This window comes from Tenrec ecaudatus, chromosome 10 (genome assembly GCF_050624435.1).
Source record: "Tenrec ecaudatus isolate mTenEca1 chromosome 10, mTenEca1.hap1, whole genome shotgun sequence".
Lineage (NCBI taxonomy): Eukaryota > Metazoa > Chordata > Mammalia > Afrosoricida > Tenrecidae > Tenrec > Tenrec ecaudatus.
In genome coordinates this window covers 119,880,877-119,905,545 of record NC_134539.1, presented here as the reverse complement: position 1 = coordinate 119,905,545, position 24,669 = coordinate 119,880,877, and the positions used below count along the sequence as shown (strand labels likewise).

Genomic DNA, 24,669 nt, shown 5'->3' with positions numbered 1-24,669 from the left:
AGGGTGCAGCTGCTTTAGCCAGTTCCCTGCTTTAGCTGGCAAGGCTCACTTCCTGCAAGACATCCCTGAGGAGAAGCCATATGGACCTACCCCGATGCAGCCCGAGGTGCTGGAGCAGCCGTGTGGAGACCCCTGCCAGTGCTGAAATGCTTACATGCGCACTGATTTGGCTTTCCTCCTGTAGTCAGCGTCATTGCCTGTGTTTTGTGAGATGGAGGAGGACTTTGGGGATTGGTGTCGGACACATGGGATAATAATGTTGGACAGGTGGGCTTGGGCAGCACTGGGTTGAGGTGTTTTCTTGATGTGCACTTACCCTTTATATAAAACTCTTCTATACATATGCGTTTCTGTGGATTTGTTTCTCTAATGTACCACCCCGACTAACACAAATTCCAAGCCCAAACTTGGTATAGATTAAAGAGTAACTTGCATTAAGTCAAAAGGTCTATAGAGAGACGACAGCAATGAACATTTTCACTGGACTTTTACAAGGCCACTGGAGCAAGTTAGCATTGAGTAGGAAAGCTGTGCCTTGTAAAAGAAGCATAAACAACAAATGCTGTGGTGGCTGCTTAGGTGTCATGGAGTCAACTCCACTCACAGTAACCCTATATAAAATAAAATGCAACATTGCCCAGTACTGCACCATCCTCACCACCAACCTATGTCTGATCTGGCTGTTGTGCCACAGTGTCTTCTGCTTCTGATGACCCTGCTATGTCACCAATAGAGTGTCTTTCTTCCAGGACTGGCCCTTCATGATAACATATCCAAATGGCCTTGCTTCTATGGAGTATTCTGGCTACACTTCTTTGAACAAGGATTTGTTCTTTCTCCTGGAAGTCCACTGGCATATTCGATCCACTTTGTAACCACCCTAATTCACAGGCTCAGTGCCTTCTTGGTTTTGCATATTCAGTGTCCAGCTTTCAAATGCATGAGACATTTAAAATAGCATGGCTTGGATCATGAGATCTCTTTGTTGAAGTCTAATACTCTGATTTTTATTAGCAACTGCTTCAAGCCCTCTTTACTTTCAGCAAGCAAGATTGCATAGTCGAGGTCATTAAGGAGTCTTCCTCCAACACAGACGCCACACTCTTCCTCATAGTCCAGTTTCTGGGATTATTTGTTACTAAGTATAGAGGAGGTATACCAAACTTGTACACACCTTTCCTGATTGTAAATTATACAGTACTGTTTTGAGATTTAGCTTTGACGTGTGAGCAGAACTATACCTAGACTTAGAAAAGTTTTATTATAAATTATATATACAAAACAATGTTTACAACACATAGTAACAGTTGAAATGACTCAAACTCACTGCCCTCAAGTCAATTCTGACTCACCGCAATCTCTGGCTCTTGTAGACCCTATAAGGATAATGTAGACTTGCTCCTGAAGGCTTTCAAGGCTAACTCTTTATGGGAAGAGAAAGCCCTTTCTCCCGGGGAAGCACTAGTGGCTTCCAACTGCTGAACGTGCAGTGAGCAGCCGAGGCTTACCAGATACACTCGTGTATAAGCCAAGTTTTCCAGCACATTTTAAATGCAGTTTTTGTGGTAAAATTATGTGCCTCAGCTGATATTCGGGTTTACTTATACTCAAGTATATATAGTAACCACTATACTACCAGTACTCCTATTTTTTTAGCTAGATCCAATATAATATATTTAATACCTTAGAACATCCCAATGTGCTCCTCCTCAGAGGCAACTCTTAATTTTATGCTAGTTATTTGTTTGCATTGCTTTACAATTGCCACCCACATGTGTGGTTTTATTTTCTCTACTTCTGAATTTGATAAAAATGGGATCAATCTGTATTGATTTCCACATTCTTGCACATGTCCTAGTAAAACAGGTATATGTGTAACTCTGAAGTGTATTATCTGAAAAAAAATAGATCATTATTCATATTCTATATACCAGCCTTTTGTTAATTAATATGTTTTTCAAATATCTTTTTCATTTGAGTGACTTCCATTTGGAGTTTCTTTACTATGCCAATGAATAAAGTTATTATTTTTAATCATTTTATTGGGGGCTCTTACAGCTCTTATCACAATCCATACATCACCCATTGTGTCGAGCACATTTGTACATATGTTGCCATTGTCATTTTCAAAACATTTTCTTTCTACCTCAGCTCTTGGTTATCAGCTCATTTTTTCCCCTTCCTTCCCTATGAACAGAAGTTCTTAAGTGCAGCAAAATCAATCTTTGCAGATTATTCTTGATGTATGAGCAAGGTTTCTTTAATCTGGAGCTATGAGGATATTTTCCAATTATTGTTGTTAGCTGTGGTTAAGTTGGTCCCCAACTCATTGTGACTCCCATTTGCAATGGAACAAAATGCTGCCCAGTCCTGCATCATTGCCATGATCAGTAAAAAGCAGTCTTGCCTTTAATAAATGTTTATATTTTTAATTCACCTGGAATTGATTTTTGCGTGTATGGTACATGGTGAGAATTCAATTTCTTCTTTCTTTTTTGCAAATAGATAACTCATTTCTCAGTAACATTTATTAAAAATACATCCTTTATGCTCTATAGCGCTTTCTCTGTCATGAATCACGTTTCTTTCATATACAGAAACGTCTTTGAGGCCTCTATTTTGTTGCATTGGTCTAATGACGTGGCTTTATATTAAGATAATGAACAGGAAAAATCCCCTCACCTTATATTTCTTCAGGAGGTTATCTGGATTCTTGTGAGACTTTGGTTTCAGGAACATTTTAGAATTCACTGGATAAATTCCATGAAAAAAACCCTAGTAGGATTTTTACTAGAAGCCAATGACTCTAGAGGGAGAACCAATACCTTTGCAATAGTATATATTCCAATCTAAGATACTGCTATCACCTCCATTTAACTGTTTCCTTTGATTTTTGGTCACTAATTATAATTTCTTGCATATATTTTATTAGATTTATTCACTGGTATTTCATCTTTTTGGCTATTTTTCATGCATATTCTTTAAATTGTTTTTTAACATATTATCCTAATATAAAGAATAAAATTGAATGATATACGTTGACTATTAGATCTAGTCACCAGGTTAATAATAATTCTAGTAATAAATCTGAAGTTTACTACAGAGACATATTTCATTCAACAGTGGCAAATGTGTTTTCTTCTTTTTAATCCTTTTACAGGGAGCTCTTATAGATATCATACGTTCCACAGTTCAATCACATCAGGCAGTAGTGAACGAGTGCGATCACTATCAATTTCAAAAGTTTTTTCCTTCAATTCCTTGATATTAGTTCCCCCTTATATCACCTCCCCACCAACCCTACCCACCAAAAACGCTTATTTATTTATTTAGCGGTATCTTACACTTCCAATCCATTCACAAACATGGGGTTACACAGTCATCAATGCTATCAGCTCCTCCTTCCCCCTCTTATTCTTTATAGTCCTAGATTCCTTATTCTGTTTGTTATCTTACTGTACTAGCGAGGACCTCCAACATAATGCTGAACAGAAACTAATGACAGCAAATCTTTGTCTTCCTAATCATAAAGAGAATACTTTCAACATTTTATAAGATATATGATATTCCTTATAGATATGTGATGTCCATTATAAAATTAAAGAAGTTACATTACATTCCTATTTTGCCAAGATTTTATCACTAATGGATGTTATAATTTGCCAAATGCCTTTCTTCTCCATTTCTTGAGAGAATGACCATATTCTCCTCCTTCAATCAATAAGATGACTAAATTACATTAACCGATGTTCCCCATATTAAACAACCTTCTATTTATGGGATAAATTCAACTTTGTTTTTATGTATTATGCTATACACTGCTGGACTATGTTTACTTTAAGACTTCTTGCTGTTCACTAGGGACAACGCTATCCTTTAAAGATGCCAAAAGGGATCAGAACAGATAAAGGAAAATTTTAGATAGTGCTTCAAATTCTGTGATATTTCACTGCCATCTTGTGGCAGGAAATAATATAGGCAGTGCATAGCTTCAGAATCTCAATCAGAGTATTTAATACTTAGACTTTATGCATCATTTAGTGAAGCTCTCCAGAGAAAGTCAGGGTTAAATTCTTTCTAAATGATAACTGAAAAGTCCTAGAAATATGAGCTCTTCCCAGAGGTCTATGTTTTAATCCATGGATTAGACATTGATGTGTGGTTCAATCCACAATTTAGCTGTTAAGAGACAAGCCCTTGTGATAGGGGTTTCTCTATTTAGGACTAGTCATGACTCAACTTTCACTATCTAAGGTCAAAAGCTATTAATGAGTAACTGCTCTTTCTACCAGAAACATTATCTTAGTCCTTTCCCAAAAGCACACTAAGATTTACATCTTTCCAAGATAAATTTTATTATTCTTTCTTGATAGCTAGTGGAAGTTTGGTTTTTGTGAAGTGGAGAAAAAAAAATACTTTGTTATGGTGACAAGATGAACTGGCTTAGCTGCTATAGAACCCTGTCCGTATAGATTAGGTTGGTCACCAGAATAAAAAGCTACTCAGAGAAGAGTCCTCCAAAAGAGGCTTACCATTCTGGAATTGGGTCTCTACTCGCAGGTACTGCCGGAGCAGATCCATCACCACAGCCTTCATGTGGCCTCGGATACCACTTCGGTACCTAGATAAACCGAAAAAGTCTCCAGTGAAAAACGCGACAGGTCTACCCTATTAAACAATACACCAAGGGCATGCACCTACCACGCAGCTGCCTTAGGGCATGGCAGGGAGAGCCTACTACTACTCAAATATGGCTATAGCAAGAGGGTTTTTTTGTCTTTGAAAGAAAACAGGAAAAAAAGAGAAACTTCATAGTACTATATAACAGCACCCTGATTAGTGCCAAGTAAAAATTATTGACATACCTTTGGAATAGCTACAGCATATCTGAATGATTTATGAGTATCTTAAAATTGCAAATGTTCTATGACTCTACCTATAGCAACTGACGATAAGGTAAGAGAAGTGCTATACTTGTATTTAAAAATTGACAGAAACAAAATTATTGCATTTTAAAATCGATAGAAAGATGCAGATACAGAATATAAAGAAATAATCAGAAAAACTAAGTATAGGAGTTAAATCCTAATTCTAGAAAGGAGAAGGCTTCAAAAAACTTGTGGGGAAAATGTAATTATCTTTAAACTCCGTATCTCATGAACTTTTGGAAGCATCCCTGGAAATATTAATAGTTTCTCATTTCACTAAATCGAACCTAAGGTAAACCTCTTCATGATTACTGAGAAGATAATAAGGTAGGGGAATCTGAAGAGACACACAATTACCTCTGTACCAGTTGTACAATGCTCTGAGTGTTCATGAAGAAGACCTCACGCTCAGATTTCCGGTTGAGGGTAGCTGCATGGCAATCCAAGATGTTGGCAATCTAAGGCACAAGACAGGGAGAAATGAAGCCTACCCTCAAAGAGATCCCCAACGTAAGCCTCTAGAGCAGTGGTTCTCAACCTTTGCTCAACCCTAATGCTGTGACCTTTTAATAAAGTTCCTCATGTTGTGGTGCCCCCCCAACCATAAAATTATTTTCGTTGCTACTTCATAACTGTGATTTTTGCTACTGCTATGAATCGGGCAATCCCTGTTTGACCCCCAAAGGGGTCGCGACCCACAGGTTGAGAACCACTGCTTTATAGCATCACATTTCACATACTGTACTAGGAAGCTTCAAAAATGCTGTGAAATTTTTCCATAATCTTTTAATCTCATTTTTCTCCAAGTTTTGAAGTCTCATTTATTCATTATTTTGTTTATCTCTATGGAAGTTTTGGTGAAGGGTACAATAGTTAAAAGCACAAAAGCACAACATCCAGACCAGTAAGGAAGTCCCAAACACGAAGGAAGCCTACAATATGGACTCACTCTTGTTAGCCAAGGGAAATAATGACAGTGCTCCACGACACATACCTGCTGGCTGGGAAACTGGCAGAGGACTGATGTAATGTTGCTAGCATACTGGGCCATTTCCTTCTTGATAGACTTCTCCACGTTCAGAGGGATACGGCCAGAGACACTGGTCATGATCTCTTGTAATTCTAGGAGAGGCAGGGAGGGATCTCGGAGGGTCTTCATCAATCTCTCTACCCAAGACTTTACCTGAAGAGAAGGAAATAGTAAGACAGGATCTATACAAAATTAACATAATACCCAAAATAAAAGAATATATCTGCACTGACTGCACCATGCAGTACTACGACACAGCAATAAAAGCAACTAACGTATGTGTTGCTTTTACTCTCGGGATTTTTTTTTGATAGCTTAAGTTTGTTTGTTTTTAATTGTTTTATTAGGGGCTCATACAACTCTTATCACAATCCATAAATACATCAATTGTGTAAAGCACATCTGCACATTTATTGCCCTCATCATTCTCAAAACATTTGCTCTACACTTAAGCCCCTGGCATCAGGTCCTCAAATTTTCCTCTTCCTCCCTGCTCCCTCCTCCCTCATGAGCCCTTGATAATTTATAAATTATCTTATTGCTCTCTGGTTTTAAAAATGAGTAATTCCAAGTAAATGCGGACTTAATGACAGAAATAAGAATCAAGGGTTTAAAGACTTTGAATTGAGGGTAAAATAATTCCAGGTACAATATCTCTTTTTCTCCCTCTTCCAAGTTTTTCTGAGACTTTAAACTACCTTAGAGATAAAGTACTCTATTTGTACACCCCTTCTCCAGGAGGGGTGATTCATACCCTGCTGCTGAAGAAAGGATCTGGAAGGCAGTATCCATTCATTACGTTGACCAGGTTATCCAGGACATAGTGGAAAACTCGGTGGAGCTTCTCGCCTCTGAGTGCTGTGCTCTGGATCCGTGGCAGGCTCCCTGTATGAAGCTCAGCCTGTCAACCCCAATGAGAGATGAAGTTATCTACTGTCTTCTACTCGAGGTACAACCACATCACTACAACACAGAGTCATCATTCAAATTCCAGAAATCCCTTGACCAGCTACCAGGAATATTAAGTCAATGGAATCAGAATAAGGAAACCACACAGTCTCAGTGGGGTGGAAATTCTAGTGTCATAGCATTATAGACAAAATGTAATACAACAGGCTGTTAAGAAAAAACTGTCCAACAAGCACTGAAATCTCTTGCGCCTCCAAAATCTTCTTGCCATATCCTATCGCTCTTGCAATGCAATATTCAAAGTACCTTCAAACTCACCTGCTGAACTTTGCTGGGGTTGTCCAACTGCAATTGGGCTATTACACAGCCAGGGTCAAGAGCTGCTCCAGGCCGCTTGACATAATGAATACAACCAGACTCTGCAGCTGTTAAGGTCATCACCATCTTCATCACCTACAGCAAAAAAGAATCGTACCAGAATGATTTTAAGAGATCAGTTTCTCCCTAAGCATTTTATAGTTGGATTACATCTAACTCAATGCAGAAAAATAAGGAATCTTTCAACAGATCTTCTAGACTACTAAAGCAGGGAATTAATCTCTGCGAGGATATAACTTTAGGGAATAAGGACACTTACAGAAATTTATCTTGCTTCTAACTTTCGAATCCATTCTTTCCATTTGTAGTTTAACTTTTAAATAATAAACAATTTAGTCTCTTTGTACCAGTAGATGGTGTCTCACTCTTTCTAATCTACCTGTAGTTCTATACTCTTTTATCCACCAGTTACTACGCCCAGAGAAGCACACCATCTAAACCTCTTCAAGATGTTCCTTGCCATGGGATTCAGGCCTTCTTCATTTCTGACCTAGAGTAGTTCAAAAATCTCCCAAAAGATTTCCCTACTGAGGTAAAATGCCATTATTTAGTATGGCACTATCATGTTTTTGTCATGCCCACCAAACAATTAAGTAAAACCAGGCAATTAAGGTGTTTGCAGTAACAGAGAAGAGTGATCAGTTTTGCCACTCCATGTACTGTATATACTTGAGTTTAAGCTGACCTGAATATCAGCCGAGGCACCTAATTTTACCACAAACTGCATTAAAAATGTGCTGGAAAACTCTGCCTATACACGAGTACATAGATAAGTGGGCCACCTCAGAAGCAGTAAAGAGGAGAATCCCATGAGCATCAAAACAGAAGAGCCTTCAGCAGAGTGCACGTAGGATTCCTGGAAGCAGCAGCAGCGGTAGCAGAGGCTGAAGCACTAAGACCACGAGAAGCTGCACTGAGACAATGAGACAGCAGAGGAGCAGCACCACGCCATGAGGCAGTTGCCCTAACCTTCGGAGCTGACCTCTGGCCCAGCAGATCTCTTCAGAAACCACTGTTTGAAGGTGGTCTACCAATACTAAGGCAAGTATGTTACTGAGAACTTGCCATCAGCCATCTACTGATGACAGCAACGCACTTAAACACAGTTGGAATAAACCCATGTATGCATGACCTGAAATCTAATAACAATACATTTTGACTTACCCTCCTGCATACTGCTCCTTTAGCTTTAAACACTCTTCTTCCCCTGGTCTACTAGCTAGTACCTATCTTTCAAAACTAAGAATAAACGCTTACTTTTTTTCAGAAGGTCTTCTCTTATTCATCTACACCACTTTACTGTCATTTGTTATGTGCTCCTCTGCCCTCTGGTGGGGCTCAGCACGTTCACAAGTCATCATACTACATCACTTGTTTGTTTTGTGCCCCACACCACCTACCACGACACCAAACACTCAACAAGTGCTATTGCCTAGTATCTATTTTTAGAGTTAGACAATCCTCCATCAACCAACAAAAAACTTAATGCTTTTTGTTTGTTTTTACAATCTTAAGGCTCACAACTAATTAAACCAACATATTCATTCCTATCTATTATTCTTCAGATCTAGTCCCTCCTCGCCAACCTTTTTTCTTCCTTCCCTCCCATGGCCCAACACCCACAGACCACCTGACCTCAATCTCAGCATAGCACTGCCCAGCAAACACATGGCCTCCATCCTCCACAATGTACTGAATTAATTTCCCAGCAGAAGGTGAGCGCAAGACTGATGGGTCATTCTCTTTCTCAAACACACAGGTTTTATTGCCAATTGTGATGCGATACCTAGGAAATAATAGGAAGTCATAAGCCAATAAAGCAACTTAGATGTAAAGAAATATGGTACAGTAGTGTAAACCTTACACACACACACACACACACACAAATTTACCTAATGCCCCAAAGAGCAAAATAGCAAAAAAGATGCAGATTAAACAGATCATTGTATGTCTGCACAATGGAATCATCTGACTATTAAAAGAACAAAATCAGGGAAACAACAAAATATTAAGATGATGATGTAGTAACTAACATTTGAGCCCTTACTATGTCCCAGACAATGTTAGAACCATCTCCAAGTGCCCATGAGAAATGAAAAAAGGCAGGGTGCATAAAATATTTAAAGGACACTTTTGTTTACAAATGTATTTAAGAGAATAATATAGTGTGTACGTATGTATTACTTGGACATGCATATAAAACTTCAGGAAATATTTAGCAAGAAACTATTCACAATGTCTGCCCATAATAAAAAGAATTTTTTCATTATGTGTCCACATTATAATGGTAAAGACACTTCATTTGATGATCTTTTAAAAATTTCATTAAACCCATTTTAAAAATTTTATTTTAAAAATTTTTATTGTAAAAAAAAGAAGAGTACAGCAAAAGGCCTCGGAAAATCTCAAAAGATAGTGACTGAAGAACAAAGGAGGGGCAGAGAGGGCAGAGGTTGATATAATGAGTATCCATGTGAGTCTCCACAACCACTCACCTATCAACTTCCTCCTTCATGTATGTGGTATAGCTGCTGCCATCATAGGACAAGAGCAGCCCCCCATCACTTAGCCGATGCACATCTACTTCCACACATGAGCCATTCATGATCACCACATAGGAATTGGGGGACTGCCGTGTTACCTATAGGTAATGAATACAAGAAGAGATAAGTTAATAAGTCCATTCAATAAGGGTCTCAGATAAAACTCTAGTACCTCAATGAAACAAATAAGATATGTCAGAGGGAATAAATTCAAGGCAATGGTGGCTATGGGCATAGTGCAGTCCTATTCAAGCAAATCCATCAAGTTGAATACAACTCACAGTGACCATATAGGACAAAGTAGAACTGCCCCTGTGGGTTGCCAAGACTGTTAATCTTTATAGAAGTAAAAAGCCTCATCTTTTGCCCCAAAGAGTGACTGGTGGTTTTGAGGTGCTAACTTAGTGGTCAGCAGCCTAACTTGTCTCTCCTGCTATGCCACCAGGGATCCTTAATGCAGGAAAAGAGGGCTACGTTGTTCCCTCTTCTCTGGCTGTTCCCCGTCTGCCTTTTACCTCTGGGCTGTATATATGAAATTAAGGAGGAACAAAAAGGTTTTCTTTTTAAACATTTCCTCTTTAATCACAGGACCTTAATTCATAATCTGAAGTTTCAAATGTATTCCTTCCCTTTACAAGCGACGCTACCACGATTTCCCAAACAAAATCATGATTGAAGGCAGAGTTCCAAAGGGCATATGTGGTCAACAAGGCTTCCGACGTCTCCAACAGTTCGCAGGAGGGCGCAGACAGACCCACGAGGCGGGCAATCAGAGGACAGGGCAAGGCTGCTGGGTCACGAGCACCCTGAAGCGTTTCTTGATGGTGATTCGGTGTCGCGAGTATTTGTCGTCTGGGGAGAACCGAGCAGGATGGGCTGAACAGGTCTGCTGCCCCAAGGGGTCAAGCTTCTTCAGTGTGTACACTCGGTCTCCCTCCTTATTAAGGAAATACTGGAGAAACATGACCACACTTTGCCAGGCAATATCCCAAATGCCTATGCAGTTCGAGCTCCGTGAGACGCGACCGTCCCACGTGTCTGTAAATTTCCTCTCCCCCAAAAGGTTTTCATAGTCATCAAATACTGCTTCATATTACTGACATAAATAATGACTGTAATTTAGCTACTGTCCTACTGCCTGAAATAAAACCATGCATCTCCCCCAGCTCTTAACCTTTAAAGCAAAGTAACAAAGAGATTTGTAAAATAAGGTGCATATGCTGAGTAAAACAATAGCCCCAAAAGGCGATAGTTGTAGGATTCCATCTATATGACATATCTAGGATAAATGCGCAGAGACAAAGTTTATTAGTGGTTAATGAAGCCTGTAGGGTAAAGAAAATGGATCTATTGTGAAGGAGCACTGCGTTTCTATTTAGAGTAATTAAGAACATTTGAATAATGGTGATGGTAACACACACTGCATGCTGCCACGGGTTCAACTGTGCCACACCGCCGCCCAAACATGTGCCAGTGTGCTCAGACCATACTTTCCCGTAGTTTGGCACTTATGCAATGATATAATTTGGGAATTGTGCAATGATGTAATCATCTCCCATGGTATAATCTGATATGGTCAACCAATCAGTTCTAAGTAGATCAGGGTGGCATGTAACACCCTTATTCAAGTTACACCCCTAATATATATGTAAGAAGAGTTTCCAAGGAACATGGTCTATGCCACCTTTTACCATAAAAGACATAAAAGGAGAGAGAATTGAGAAGTGAAGGAGGAAACTTAGTACCCAGGACCATCGAGAAAGAAAAGTCAGCAACCTAACAACATTCTCCCTCCCGCCCTGTCATTCCATTTCCTCCATCCTCTCCTTTGCCCGCCTCCCACCCCCCAAAAAAAGACAATTACTATAGAATCAATTCCAACTCATAGTGACCTTACAGGGCAAAGTAGACTTGCTCCCATAGGTTCTGAAACTGTAACTCTATACAAGAATCCAGAGCCTCATCTGTTTTCCTGTAGAGCAGCTGGTGAATTTGAACTACAGAGTTTGAAGTTAACAGTCCAACAAGTAACCTACTAGGCCAAGAGGACTCATATATATATATATATATATATACACACACACACACACGAAGATAATTTTTTAAAAGTTATGAGTATAGTATTTTGTTTGGACCTGGGGGTCTCTGAACTGAGAACTCCCTGGACCCACAGGAAAACTAATGTCAAAACTTATGGTGATGTCAAGGGATGCTGAGCCCACAGATGTTGAAAGAAAGAAAGGACCCCCGAATTTGGATTTCTAGCTTCCTAACCTGTAAAATAATAAAATTCTCTTTGTTAAAGCTACTCACTTGTTTCAGCAGCACCAAATAATGAAGAAATATGGGGAATTAATGTCATTAAATTTCATATTTTAAAATAGTTAAAAAGGCAATTGTTCTAATATAACTATTTCAGCATAACACTTATTTTTTTTAGAAAGTAAGATTTAAGTGGACAGTGGGATTCGGCATACCTTGAGTACATACTTGACTCCCTCATAGATAAGTTCAACATCTACTGTATTCAGAAGCGTGTGAGCAGGAAGAACTTGACCCCTGAAAGAAAAATGGGAGACACACATCTAGAAAGTTCTAGAAGTTAATAAAGGAAGTGCAAAAGTTATAGATTGTAGCATTTACTGGAATATCGAAAGCCTGAAAAACAACCTAAATGATCATTAGGAAGGGACTGATTATACAAGTCATAGAAAAGCTAAATAATGAGATATAATTCAGCCAATTAAAAGAAAAACAAAGCCTTACTTACAAATATGGAACACTCTCCAAAATTCACTGTTGAGTGAATACAATAGGTACAGTACAGTTTTAGAGTAAACTACCACATGTGCTTTTCAAAAGAAAAGGAGTGGAAAGCAACAAATATTGAGTGCACATCTTATACAACATTTGGAAAACCCATGGAAGAGTCCAGAAAAACTTGGGAACACTGGTTACCTAATGGGAAAAGAACCAGGTAGACAGGAAACAGAGATGAGGAAAATTCTCACGGTACTCTTTAAGCTTTGTGCATTTTTAACTACTTCAATGTACTGCCTTCTTTGAAAAAGAAAATGTTAAGCTAAAAATTAAAAGAAAAACATTTTAGTAATCCTAGGGAGCGATCAACCTTCATGTACTCCTATCATCTGGGATTTTATTTAGGGACTTTTAAAATAAAACAAACAAAAGGCAGTAGAGGAGACAAAACAAAGAACATTACCCGAAGCATGGAAAATTGTCAGTAATGGGTGAACCTGGTAAAAATACATAGACATCCCTAGTACTATTAATGAAACTCTACTGTAAGTTTGAACTTCTGTTAAAGTACAAGGTTGAAAGTAAACTTAAAAAAAAATCATTTTATTAGGGGCTCATACAACTCTTATCACAATTCATGCATACCTCAATTGTGTAAAGCACATTTGTACATTCATTGCCCTCATCATTCTCAAAACATTTGCTCTCCACTTAAGCCTCTGGCATCAGCTCCTCATTTTTCCCCTCCCTCACCTTCCCCCATCCCTCATGAACCACTGATAATTTATAAATTATTATTTTGTAATATGTTATACTGTCCAACATCACCCATCATACACTTTTCTGTTGTCCATCTCCCAGGGAGGAGGTTGTATGTAGATCCTTGTAATCGGTTCCCCCTTTCCACCCGACCCTCCTTCCACACTACCAGTATCACCATTCTCACCACTGGTCCTGAAGGGATCATCCGTACTGGATTCCCTGTATTTTTAGTTCTTATCTGTAGCAGTGTACATCCTCTGGTCTAGCCAAATTTGTAAGGTGGAATTGGGCTTATGATAGTGGTGGTGGTGGGGGGAAACATTAGGAACTAGAGGAAAATTGTGTATTTCACTGATGCTACACTGCACCCTGACTCATCTCCTTCCCGAGAACCTCTGTAAGGGACGTCCAATTGGCTACCGATGGGCTTCGGGTCTCCACTCCGCACTTCACCCCTCATTCACAATGATATGATTTTTTGTTCTGATGATGCCTGATACCTGATCCCTTCGACACTTCGTGGTCACACAGGATGGTGTGCTTCTTCCATGTGGGCTTTGTTGCCTCTGAGCTAGATGGCCGCTTGTTTACCTTCAAGCCTTTAAGACCCCAGATGCTGTATATTTTGATAGCCAGTATCATCAGCTTTCTTCACATTTGCTTGTACACCCATTTGTCTTCAGGGATATTGGGGAGGTGAGCACACAATGATATGATTTTTTGTTCTAATGATGCCTGAAACCTGATCCCTTCGACACCTCATGGTCACACAGGCTGGTGTGCTTCTTCCATGTGGGCTTTGTTGCTTCTGAGCTAGATGGCCACTTGTTTACCTTCAAACCTTTAAGACCCCAGACACTGTATCTTTTGATAGCTGGGCACCATCAGCTTTCTTCAACACATTTGCTTATGCACCAGCTTTGTCTTCAGCGATTGTGTTGGGAAGGTGACCATCCTGGAATGCCAGTTTAGTAGAACAAAGTATTCTTGCATTGAGGGAGTTCTTGAGTGGAGGCCCAATGTCCATCTGCTACCTTAATACTAAACCTATACATATATGCACACAGATCCATTTCTACATCCTCAAATATTTACATGTGTGCATGCCTTTATTTAGACCTCTATAAATGCCCTTTGCCTCCTAGCTCTTTCCTCTCTTTCATTTTACTTTCCTCTTGTCCCACTATCATGTTCAGCCTTCATTTGGGTTTCAGTAATTCCTCTCGGTTATATTCACCTTGTTCACACCGTACCAGGCCTCCTACACCCTCCTCACCACTGATATGGATCACTTGTTCCTTTGTCCCTGGGTTTGTTAGCACCATTTCCTTTCCTCACACCTCCCTCCTCTCTCAAGTCCCCGGGGAACTGTCAGTCCTGTGTTTTCTCTTTCAGATTATTCCTCCAGCCTATCTTATTTAGACATACCTGTGGAGATAGTAACATGCACAAATACAAGATAGAGCAAACCAAGCAACAAAGAAAGTAAACTTTTAAAAGCACATTAAATTGGGAGAAAAAAACAAACAAACTAAAGTCTCTGGAGGCAAGGAAATTTACGCATGGCATACTGATACACCAGTAGGGAAACCATTTAACTAAGAGAGAGACTGTATGTTGGAAGAAATAAAAATAAATAAGACTGGACTGATAAAAAGGGCTAAAGCATACAAGGATTGCGCATCACACTGAGGAGTTTAGATTTAATGCAGAAAGGATATAGGAACTCCTGACGATTTTAGCTCATGAAAGAAACAGACATTAATCGCATGGATTAAATAACTGTGAAACCTTGGTTCAATTTTAACATTTTGTTTCTTTTCTTCCTTTCAAACACCTCATAAGAGAGTTGACATAAGTCTAATAACAGAGAATGAAGTAAAATACCTGTCATTAAACTGCTTTAAAATGATTAGTCTCTGGACCATTTCACTGAAGACTCAAATGCAGAGGTTAGCCTTCAGAATCAATGTTTGAAATTAGCTTAACATTGAATACATATGACCAACCACTTGAAAGATTCATGAGGTCATCATGAATGTCAACTTAAATTAATTCCTGAAATGTGTTACAGATATTATAAGAAATGTTTAGGATTCCAGGATAAGGAGAAGTTCCAGATTTTCATGACCAGAAATGTGATGCTTCCATAGAATGAAAAGTTCACTTCAGTTGGATGCCTGTTCAAAATAACCCAATCTATCCTGTGTAATAAACATCTCTAAAAGCTGCACTGAGTCCCCAGAATAATTTGCAGAAAACTCTTGTATCTGCTCTCCCCATAGTTAGTGAATAACAAGTAGCACTCACATGCTAAAGAATAAGCAGATTTTGAGCTCTGCACTCAGGACCACGGGTTAGCTTGTGCAACATAAAAATACAAAGCCTACCTTTCTAAGGAGTGCAGGAAGTTAGAGATGCTATTCCGGAGGCTCACATCTGCCACATGGAGAGCTCCACACACAACTCCCAACATGGTGTCAGGCCGCTCGGCCTCAAAGGAAGAAAAAGCATGGTCACTTGGCATCATTTGTCATGAAAAAAATAGCTACACTGAACAATTCCATCCTTATTATCCAACTGGTGTTTTCTTTTTGAAAAGTTTAACTGCATAAAATTCACAGATTTGAGTGGCTTAAACGTATTTAAAATATTGTGCAATCATCACCACAATCAGTTTTAGCCAACTGACTTTTGAAATGAAAGCAAATACCTAATGTTTAGAATGTGAGCAGAGAGGCGCATAATGCACGATCTGGGGTTGGGGGCAGAAAACAGCCTTCCCAAGCACCCTCTCCCTGAAATTTCACTAAAGTGCTCAAAGAGCACCTCAAAACCAGATCTCTGACAGAAATAACATCTTAAAGGTACAATGATTTGTCTATTGTCAATCTCGAAGATATGTTCTCTAATTTTAAACTGTCAAAAAATTTAAATCAATCAAACAATTTTACTCAAAACCTTCAAACATTCAGAATCTGAAGGAATTATGGAACAAGAGGCAAACCTATTGACTTAAAGGCAGCTCTTTTCAGAAGATGGTTAACTCAAACAGATTTAACATCAAATGAGAAAAGCTGAAGTATTTCGACCTCTATACGTCTCTCTTCAAATATACCCTAGGAATTAGCACTAAAACATATAGCCCACCCGGCTTTGACCCAACAACATTGACCCAACAACATTTAAAGTGCTTAAAGTACATTACTAGATTCCCCCCACCCCCACCCAAACTGGGTAAATTAAAAAGCATTTAAATCAGAATAAATCTCATGTAATTACATGGACTAATTACACCACAGCCTATTAAAGCCCAATCCTAGAAGCCCTTTTAAAAGTGGAGAAATACACACCTGTACTTTTTCTGCAATCAGTCTGTCCAGCCAACCCGTGTCAATTCTATTCAATTGAAAGCTTTCAGTCTCCAACAATTTGATCAAGTATTCAACTGTAGTCCGAAAATCACCCCGGATAGACAGTTCCTTCAAAGCCACCACCATGTTTCTGGGTAAAGAACAGAAGCAGCCTTTTTCAACAACAATGTTTTATTGTATTTCACGGTTGTTGTTTTTTTTGTATTTCACTCATTTTAAAGAATGGCTTCATTCCTTTGAACTCCTTAGAGGCAGTGGGTAGACAAACCCCAGAATAAATGAAGGTACACATGTTTAAGTGTGTCCAGTCAAGGATGTGCCAGGGAGGAAGAATGTGCAAGACATCAAGCTTATGAGATCTGAATTGATATTACCATAAGATCAACAGCAAATCATCTCCACTTCACAAATAAAGAGGGCAGAATAAATGACATAGAAACCACCCTCAGTTTTCACTTACTAGGTTTCCATCTTTCTATTCATAATTGAGGGATAACTAGAAGTAGGGCTTCTGCCTCCCCATCTTTACACCTTATTTTGTTGACGTATAATTTACAGTAGCATATACGTTACTTTAAGTAGTCAGCTTAATGAATTTTGACGGAGTTTGACTTTAAAGTTTACGTAAAGTACAACTCGTTGGGTGCAGTCAACTGGCACTGTGAGAGTATTTTTTAAGCTGCAGTTTAGACAATCATGTAATGAATTAGTCATCACTTTTATCAGTTCCAAGTAAATATAAAGTAATCCAATTTTTTAAAGCATTTCAAGTATTAGGGGATTTTTCTGCCCAGTATCTATGTTACTAAGGGAAAATACTTACTTGAGCAAATAACTTATTATGTACCTCACATAACCTAGATACATACTAGGATCATACATGAGACTAAAGATAGACACTTTTAAAAGGCACTAAATGGCACTTCCTTCTGGACAGCTTTCCTTGATGCACTTCTGGGTTCTTTAAATGTCTCTTCTTGTCTCTCTTTAAATGCTTATGGGCATCTTTCCATAAACTCACTATCAGAGCACTTACTACGGTGTTTTAAAATTTTCTTTTACTCTTTGTGTTTAGATTGTAAAATTCAAGGCCCAAAACCCTAGTTTGGTTATTAATTTATCCCCAAAACCAGTATATAATTGATGCTGAGTAAATATTTTTGAATGGAGTGAGTGAACCAACAAAAAAACCCAGCAAGAACATGGGGAAAAAGAGAAGATGTTATATGAAGTATGCTGGAAGCATAAGGCAGGGTAAAGAAACTAGTGGGCAACCTGTGTTTACCGAACAAGCATTTACTGAATGCTTATGTGCAGGAGGTGGTGCAGCAATAAAGCAGATTGTAATCTGTGAGGAATAACTGCAGGAACATGGCCCAGAGCTATTTGGGGGAGCAGGAATCTGAACACCATTGGAATGAGGTCGGGGAAGTGAGAGGCCTGGACGGTGGGATAAACAAAAAAAAAAAATCTGTCCTGAGGAATAAAGATTTGGTATTAAGAGCAAGTTCTTTTGAGAGCCTGTAGGCTTTCATGTGCTGAGAGTTAACCTCATTAAGCAAATTGTACAAGGCAAATCAGAGAGTAAGGAATGGGCACCACAAGATACATCCTATAGAAAGTACACAACAGTGTGCCTAATCAGGACCAAAAATACAAATAACTGGAACATAAATGAGTGAGGTCGGCTCATTGAGGACCGTGGTTAACTGGCGAGTACAGGCTTTACATTAAAAAGCCACAAATGTACATGGACACCCCCATCCCGCCCCCTAGAAGAATGCACTTCAGAAACAGCACTGAATCTACATTCAGGGAAAGAGTCAAGTCTGATCAGAGCACACAGGAGCAAAGGAAGGGGGAGGAAGAGAGAGTGGAACACATCCTGTCCCACCAAGCCCAGAGGACTTATTCCTGTTCAGAGCAGACAATCCACAGAGAGGACCATAGGGCTGACCCCACCACGCGACAAAACGTCCCTCACTAACCCATAGCGCTATGAGGGACAACACTGGAAACCCAGTACAGGAAATGTGCCCGATCTGACCCCACCATACTGAGGCGAAACACTAAGGGCGTGTAACAGAACAGCAAGGGGAGCAAAGCAATGAAGTCCCCAAGGAATACCAAAAATAGACTTTGGAGCCAGGGAATGACACCCCATCAGACCTAACCGAAAAACACTACTAAAAGTCAACAAACAGACTTGCAACTATTTACAGGCTTTTCTTTTCTTGGCATCGGCTGTTGTTTAGGTTTTCTTTTATTGTTTTGCTCTGTCATATTTTTGTGGTTATTAATGTCTCTGCATGTCTATCTAGGTAAGATAGGTAGGACAAACAATCCGGAGAAAGAAAACTATGGTACCGACGGTTCTGGGGCAACATGAAAGGGAGGTTGGGAAATGGAAGGGGGTGTCAACCAACCAACCAGGGACAAGGAAGCAACAAGGGTGCTTGGTCTTTCCCCCTCAGAGCAGCCGGTGGTTTCAAACTACTCATCTTTTGTATCACAGTCCAACACACAAACACTATGCCACCAGGGCTCCTTTGTCATATGATAAGCAGAATAATTGTATTATTTTAAATAACTATAGAAATTCATAGTTATATCTCTATTTTCATGACAAATGGCAGATTGTATTTCATGACTTATGTATGTCAAACCCTTGGTCAAGAATCTTCTCCACCAGCAAACTGCAGTAGGATTTCTAAGAAAAAATTTGATACCCTTAAAAAATATATCAATTATGTAAATTTATTGAAAGTACTTGAAACAAAACAATTTTTAAAAGCTTAGAACATAAAAACATCTGTCAAGCCCTACATAATATAGTATAATATAAATGCAAGCATGATTTAAAATATTTTCATCAATAAAGGTACTTTTGTAGCATATTGCTAACTTTGTAGCAGATAAATGGTTCTGATTCTCATGCTCATACTAATATGAATTTACTTTGTAAAATGTAATCAAATGCTTTTATACTTACGAAATTGCTTCCTCTCTGTTTTCTCCCCAGGAAAAACAGTGACCGAATTGAGAATCAGCAAATTCATGCAGTCCCCCTGCAGCAGCAACACTGAAATAGCCCCAAACGTTCTTATTGCTGCGGAAATTCAGTTCCTGAACTGTTCCTGAGCTGGGCTTAAAACCCTGTTAAAGAATAGTGAATATGAGATCATATTACATTTCTAGCAAAGAAAACATTTATATCTATTAATTGTTCAGTTCTCTGTTAATCACACATAGACGTAGCACGGATGCTCAAAAGCCATAAAAGCTTTAGCACTGTAAACCCAATAAAGATCTTACGATGATGCGTGACCAATGGTGTAGTCAGTAATCACTCACTTATTGGCTCCAATTAAAACCTCTACAAATTTTCCTTCCCAAAAGAAGTCCTCAGTCTCTAATGGGAAAAAGGAAATACTTTGGGGATGAGGCGGTGGGGGGGGGGGGGAGAACTGGGGTGCTATCATTTATTTAAAAGAACTAGAAAATACCACAAGTGGCTTCCACTGGCTGGCCACCCCACTGTCCTCCATATGCTAGGGACCCGCTATCTTCTGTCATTCCCAATATCCCCAGACAAATCTCCTGTACTGCTGCCATGCCAGGCAGCCACCTCTGGTGCTTTTTCTGTAAATTCAAGACCTGTCTGACATAAATTTTTAAAAACAATTTTATTGGGGGCTCATACAATTCTTCTCACAATCCATACATCCATCCATTGTGTCAAGCACATTTGTACATTTATTGCCCTCATCTTCAAAATTGCCCTAATTCTCAAAATATTTTCTCTCCATTTAAATCCTTGGTATCAGCTCCTCATCCCCCCCCTCCCTCCCCACTCCCTCCTACCTCAAGAACTCTTGATAATTTATAAATTACTATTATTTTGTCATGTCTTACACTGTCCAACGTCTCCCTTCACCCACTTTTCTGTTGTCTGTCCCCCAGAGAGGAGGTTATATATAGATCCTTGTAATCAGTTCCCCACATAAACTTTGTAAGTAATGATTTACCTCATCTGGATTCTCACTAGTGATCCGAGCTGCAATAACATGGCCCCTTGGGCAGGGAACATGAGCAGAATTTTCAAAATCGATGGGAGCATCACCCCAGGGAGAGACCCCATACATCATACGAATATCCTTAATTCTATATAGAGGGATCCCCATGGCAATCTGAAAGGTAATAAAACATGCATATCATTCCTTTTCCACAATTACTTTCCTTTAAATGTGAGCTATCTGTTTATCTATAACTTTTCACTTAATTATCTATCACCTAAAACACTCTATCTGTACAGTCCATATTCTACCAGTCACCAAACAAGTAGTTCCAAGTTACTTGAAATACATGTCACTACAGATAAATTGCAAGATACTCCTCATCCCTAAAAAAGTCCCCAAACCGTGGTATCATTTCTCCATCAAGGAATAAAAATTAAATTATCAAAGGGAAATAGCAGTGTGGTGGCGGCTATCTAGTAGTTTCAGAAAGCTAGAAAGTTCCAACTATGTCATAATTATCTTTTGTCCCTACAAATCAGTGAAGAAAGTAAATCTTTAGTCCTTACTCGTAATGAGAAGATTCCCCATGTAGACAAGAAATGTTATATATAAAATGATATCAAATTCCATCATTAGTTATTACTGTCCAGTAACAATTTTCTCCTGAGCTGAAAGGATACAATTGACAACTAGACCTTTTTACATAATCTAAAAACAAATGTGTGTGTGTAGGGGGTGGTGGTGGTGGTGAACAAATATGGATATCAAACAGAACAAATATGGGATACCAAAGTCTTTTTTAATTGGGTGCTCGTACAATTCTTATCACAATCCATCCATCCATCCATGTGTCAAGCACATTTGTTGCCATCATCATTCTCAAAAAAATTTTCTTTCTACTTGAGCCCTTAGATACCAAAGTCTTACAAGAAAAACTTTGACAATCACTTTGATATGGAATTCCTCCAAGTAGAATACAAGTAAAGAAGAATAGGAAGGAAAGTTTTAAGGTTTTCAATAAGTTAACAAAGCATATTTTTGGTACAATTTCTTTCTAAAATACGAGTTTATATCAGATGTATCTGGTGTAAACATCCCCCCCTCCCCTTAGGTTTGCTCATCAGCATAAGCAACCCACACATGCCATAATAAGCACATAGGACAAGATAAATGAACATTAATTGAGGCTCAACAGAAATTTTCTTTTATCAGACAGTGGTTAAACCAGTTTTACAAGTATCGCTAAAATTACAAATTTCTCTAGACTCCTCCTTGAGCTCAAATTAGGGTGACTCACCTGGAGTTGTGCTGCAGGAAGGTTGACATCAGCCACCATCTCTGTACAAGGGTGTTCCACCTGTAGCCGAGGGTTCAGTTCCAAAAAGTAGAAGCTGCCATCCTGGCTATAGAGGTATTCCACAGTGCCGGCACTCACATAACCAACCATTTTGGCAAGTTTCACCGCACACTCAAAGATGAAACATAAGCAAAATTAGAATCTCAGCTTTTCCATCGTTGGGCCATTGCTTACCAATAGTCACTCTCTGATTTAACTATTCAATGTGTGTAAAAGCCACCAAAGACTTTCACATTACAGCAAGTTTCACGCTGTCTTGCTAGTTACATAACAAGATCCCGGGCAATCGAAGACAAACTCAATGAAAAGCTGGGGGGAAACTGAGGATTTTTCTACTTGGATCACAGCAAGCACACACTGCAGCTGACTCCTCACTGTCCCCTTACCCACTGCCACTGAGTCAATTTGGACTCACGGTTGTCCTGCAGGAAAGAAAGAACTGTTCTATAGGGTTTCTGAAATGGCGAGTCTTTATGGGAGACAACAATCTCTATGTCTGATGTGGACTGGAACTGCTGCCTGCCCAATGTGTAACCCACTACCAGGGCAACTTGATTGTCAGGCAGGTCCTAGTATTCCCAATATTTTCCCCTTCATCCTAGGAATATAGCTGCCCACCTAGACACTAGGTTTCCCCAGCCTCTCTTTTAGCTAGCCTATTGGTTATCAACATACGCATGACATATGCAGAGCTCCTAAGTCATGTATTGAAAAGGAAATTCCTTGTCCTCTATTTTTGGCTTTTCCCATTCCTATGAAATAGAACAGGGTCATGTCAGTGAAGGCCACTTTTAACTATGCAAATGAAAACATACTGAGTATGATAAATCAAGATAGAACATGAATCTCAAGATAGCCTCAAGGAACAGAACTATACCCACCAACTCTGGAATGCTCACATCAGACTCTGGAATAAAATACACACAAACCTCTCTTATTTGAGTCACTGTAATCTCTTTGGTACACCAACTAAACCTGAAACCTGGTTGTTAGCTAAAGTCACGCTTTCCTACCACCACCACCACCTCACCCTGAACTCATGGTAAACGCATACAAAAAAGGAACGAAGTATTGCTTGGAAATCAGGCTGTGCAGGTCTTGAGGTTTCATTGGTTGATTTTTTTGGATGTGGGTATCAGGCCTTTCTTTCTAGTCTGTGTGAGTTAGAAGCTCTACTGAAACCAGGTCAGCATTAAAGTAAACCTCCAGGCAGGTGATAGTTATGCTTGAGGTACTTTTGCTGAGAATGAAAGCTGGGTCATTTCTAGGAAAGGTGAGAATTCTACCACAGAATTAACCTCAACCATGATAAAATTTAATAACTATGGGCCTAACTATAAGGCTCAAGCATAGGAATAACTGTGAGAATGGTGTGGGACTGAGCAGTGTTTCCTTCTGTTGTGCAAAGGGTCACAGATGACTTGATGGCACCTACCAACAACATAGGTAACAAAAGAGGAGCCCTGGTGGCATAGGGGTTGCACTGGTTGCTGACCACAAGGCCAGCAGTTAGAAACCATCAGCAGCCACTTCGAGGGAGAAAGATGGGGTCTTTTACTCCCGTCAAGAGTTACAGTCTTGTGCTCGCTTTGGCAGCACATACACTAAACTGGAACTGTGTGGGATTAGCATGGGCTCTGCACAAGGATGACATGCAATTTCCTGAAGCATTCCATAGTAAAACAAATATTTACAGCCTCAGAAACCCACAGGGGCAGTTCTACTATAACCTACAGAGCTCACATGTCATATTGACTAAATAGCAGTGAGATATAGGAGGAATCCTGTTGTTTAAAAATTATGAAGAATTGATTTAGCAACAAGGCAGTGGATGGCAAGGGATCAGATAGCTTAGATTAGAAAGCAGATGGCCTCCTTGTTGCATAACCAAATTTCTGGTAAACTGTCTCCGACAGTAACTTATAAGGTTGACCACATTCAAAAGTCTATGACTAATGACTATAGTAACATTTGTATCTTACACCAGAAGTCATAACTGCCGGTGAAAGTTTCCTTTCTAAGGCCAATTCCCAGGGAAAACTAAACGTGGAAAAAACTTCATTAACATATGAACCAGAAATCAAATGACTTGGTATATACCCTACATAAATGAGAAACCCAGCAGGAACAGATATATTCACACCCATGTTCATTCCAACACTATTCAAAACATCAAGAAACTATTAATTCCCATCTGTAGAATGGATAAAAAACACTTTGGTACACGAATTCAAAAAAGTACTAAAGAATAAAGATGAAACTGTGAAACCCTTCATGACACAGATGGATCTGGAAAACAGTGTGATGAGTGAAGTGAGTCAGAAAAGGGCAAATACAGTATGAGATCACAGATATGAAAAAAATAAACTCTTAAAAGATTTATATAACATAAGAAGTATACTTTGGTGGTTATCAGGAGTGAGAGAGAAAGAAGGGGAGGGAAAGTAAATATTAGACAGTAGAGGGGGATAAACTTGTGTGAAGGGGAAGACAATGTCCCCAAAGAGGGCGATGAGAGGGGCAACGGTGTGGTAAGGGACAGGGCAAACCTGGAGGAGGGTTGATTGGTCATTTGCAGTACTGATGCAAAGATGATGATCTAATATGCA

At 39.3% G+C, this 24,669-nt stretch overlaps 1 protein-coding gene, 1 non-coding gene and 1 pseudogene across 8 annotated transcripts in view; 1 reads left to right on the top strand and 2 right to left on the bottom strand.

Moving 5' to 3' along the window:
• Positions 1-24,669, bottom strand: part of ACACA (acetyl-CoA carboxylase alpha) — a 318,090-nt gene that overhangs the window by 135,796 nt on the left and 157,625 nt on the right. For all 7 annotated transcript variants that reach the window (XM_075561440.1, XM_075561439.1, XM_075561438.1 and 4 more), the window contains 13 exons: positions 22,001-22,171; positions 20,713-20,874; positions 19,677-19,840; positions 16,664-16,814; positions 15,701-15,804; positions 12,266-12,347; positions 9,741-9,886; positions 8,881-9,031; positions 7,186-7,320; positions 6,713-6,859; positions 5,923-6,111; positions 5,286-5,386; positions 4,533-4,621 (listed from right to left, as the gene is read on the bottom strand). In XM_075561440.1, coding sequence (XP_075417555.1) covers positions 4,533-4,621; positions 5,286-5,386; positions 5,923-6,111; positions 6,713-6,859; positions 7,186-7,320; positions 8,881-9,031; positions 9,741-9,886; positions 12,266-12,347; positions 15,701-15,804; positions 16,664-16,814; positions 19,677-19,840; positions 20,713-20,874; positions 22,001-22,171 — 1,792 coding nt within the window. The remainder of the gene's footprint in view (positions 1-4,532; positions 4,622-5,285; positions 5,387-5,922; positions 6,112-6,712; positions 6,860-7,185; positions 7,321-8,880; positions 9,032-9,740; positions 9,887-12,265; positions 12,348-15,700; positions 15,805-16,663; positions 16,815-19,676; positions 19,841-20,712; positions 20,875-22,000; positions 22,172-24,669) is intronic.
• On the bottom strand, positions 10,370-10,791 carry LOC142458228 (H/ACA ribonucleoprotein complex subunit 3 pseudogene; annotated as a pseudogene).
• Positions 23,641-23,742, top strand: LOC142460452 (U6 spliceosomal RNA). The gene has a single exon (XR_012786653.1). It is a non-coding gene; the product is annotated as a U6 spliceosomal RNA (small nuclear RNA).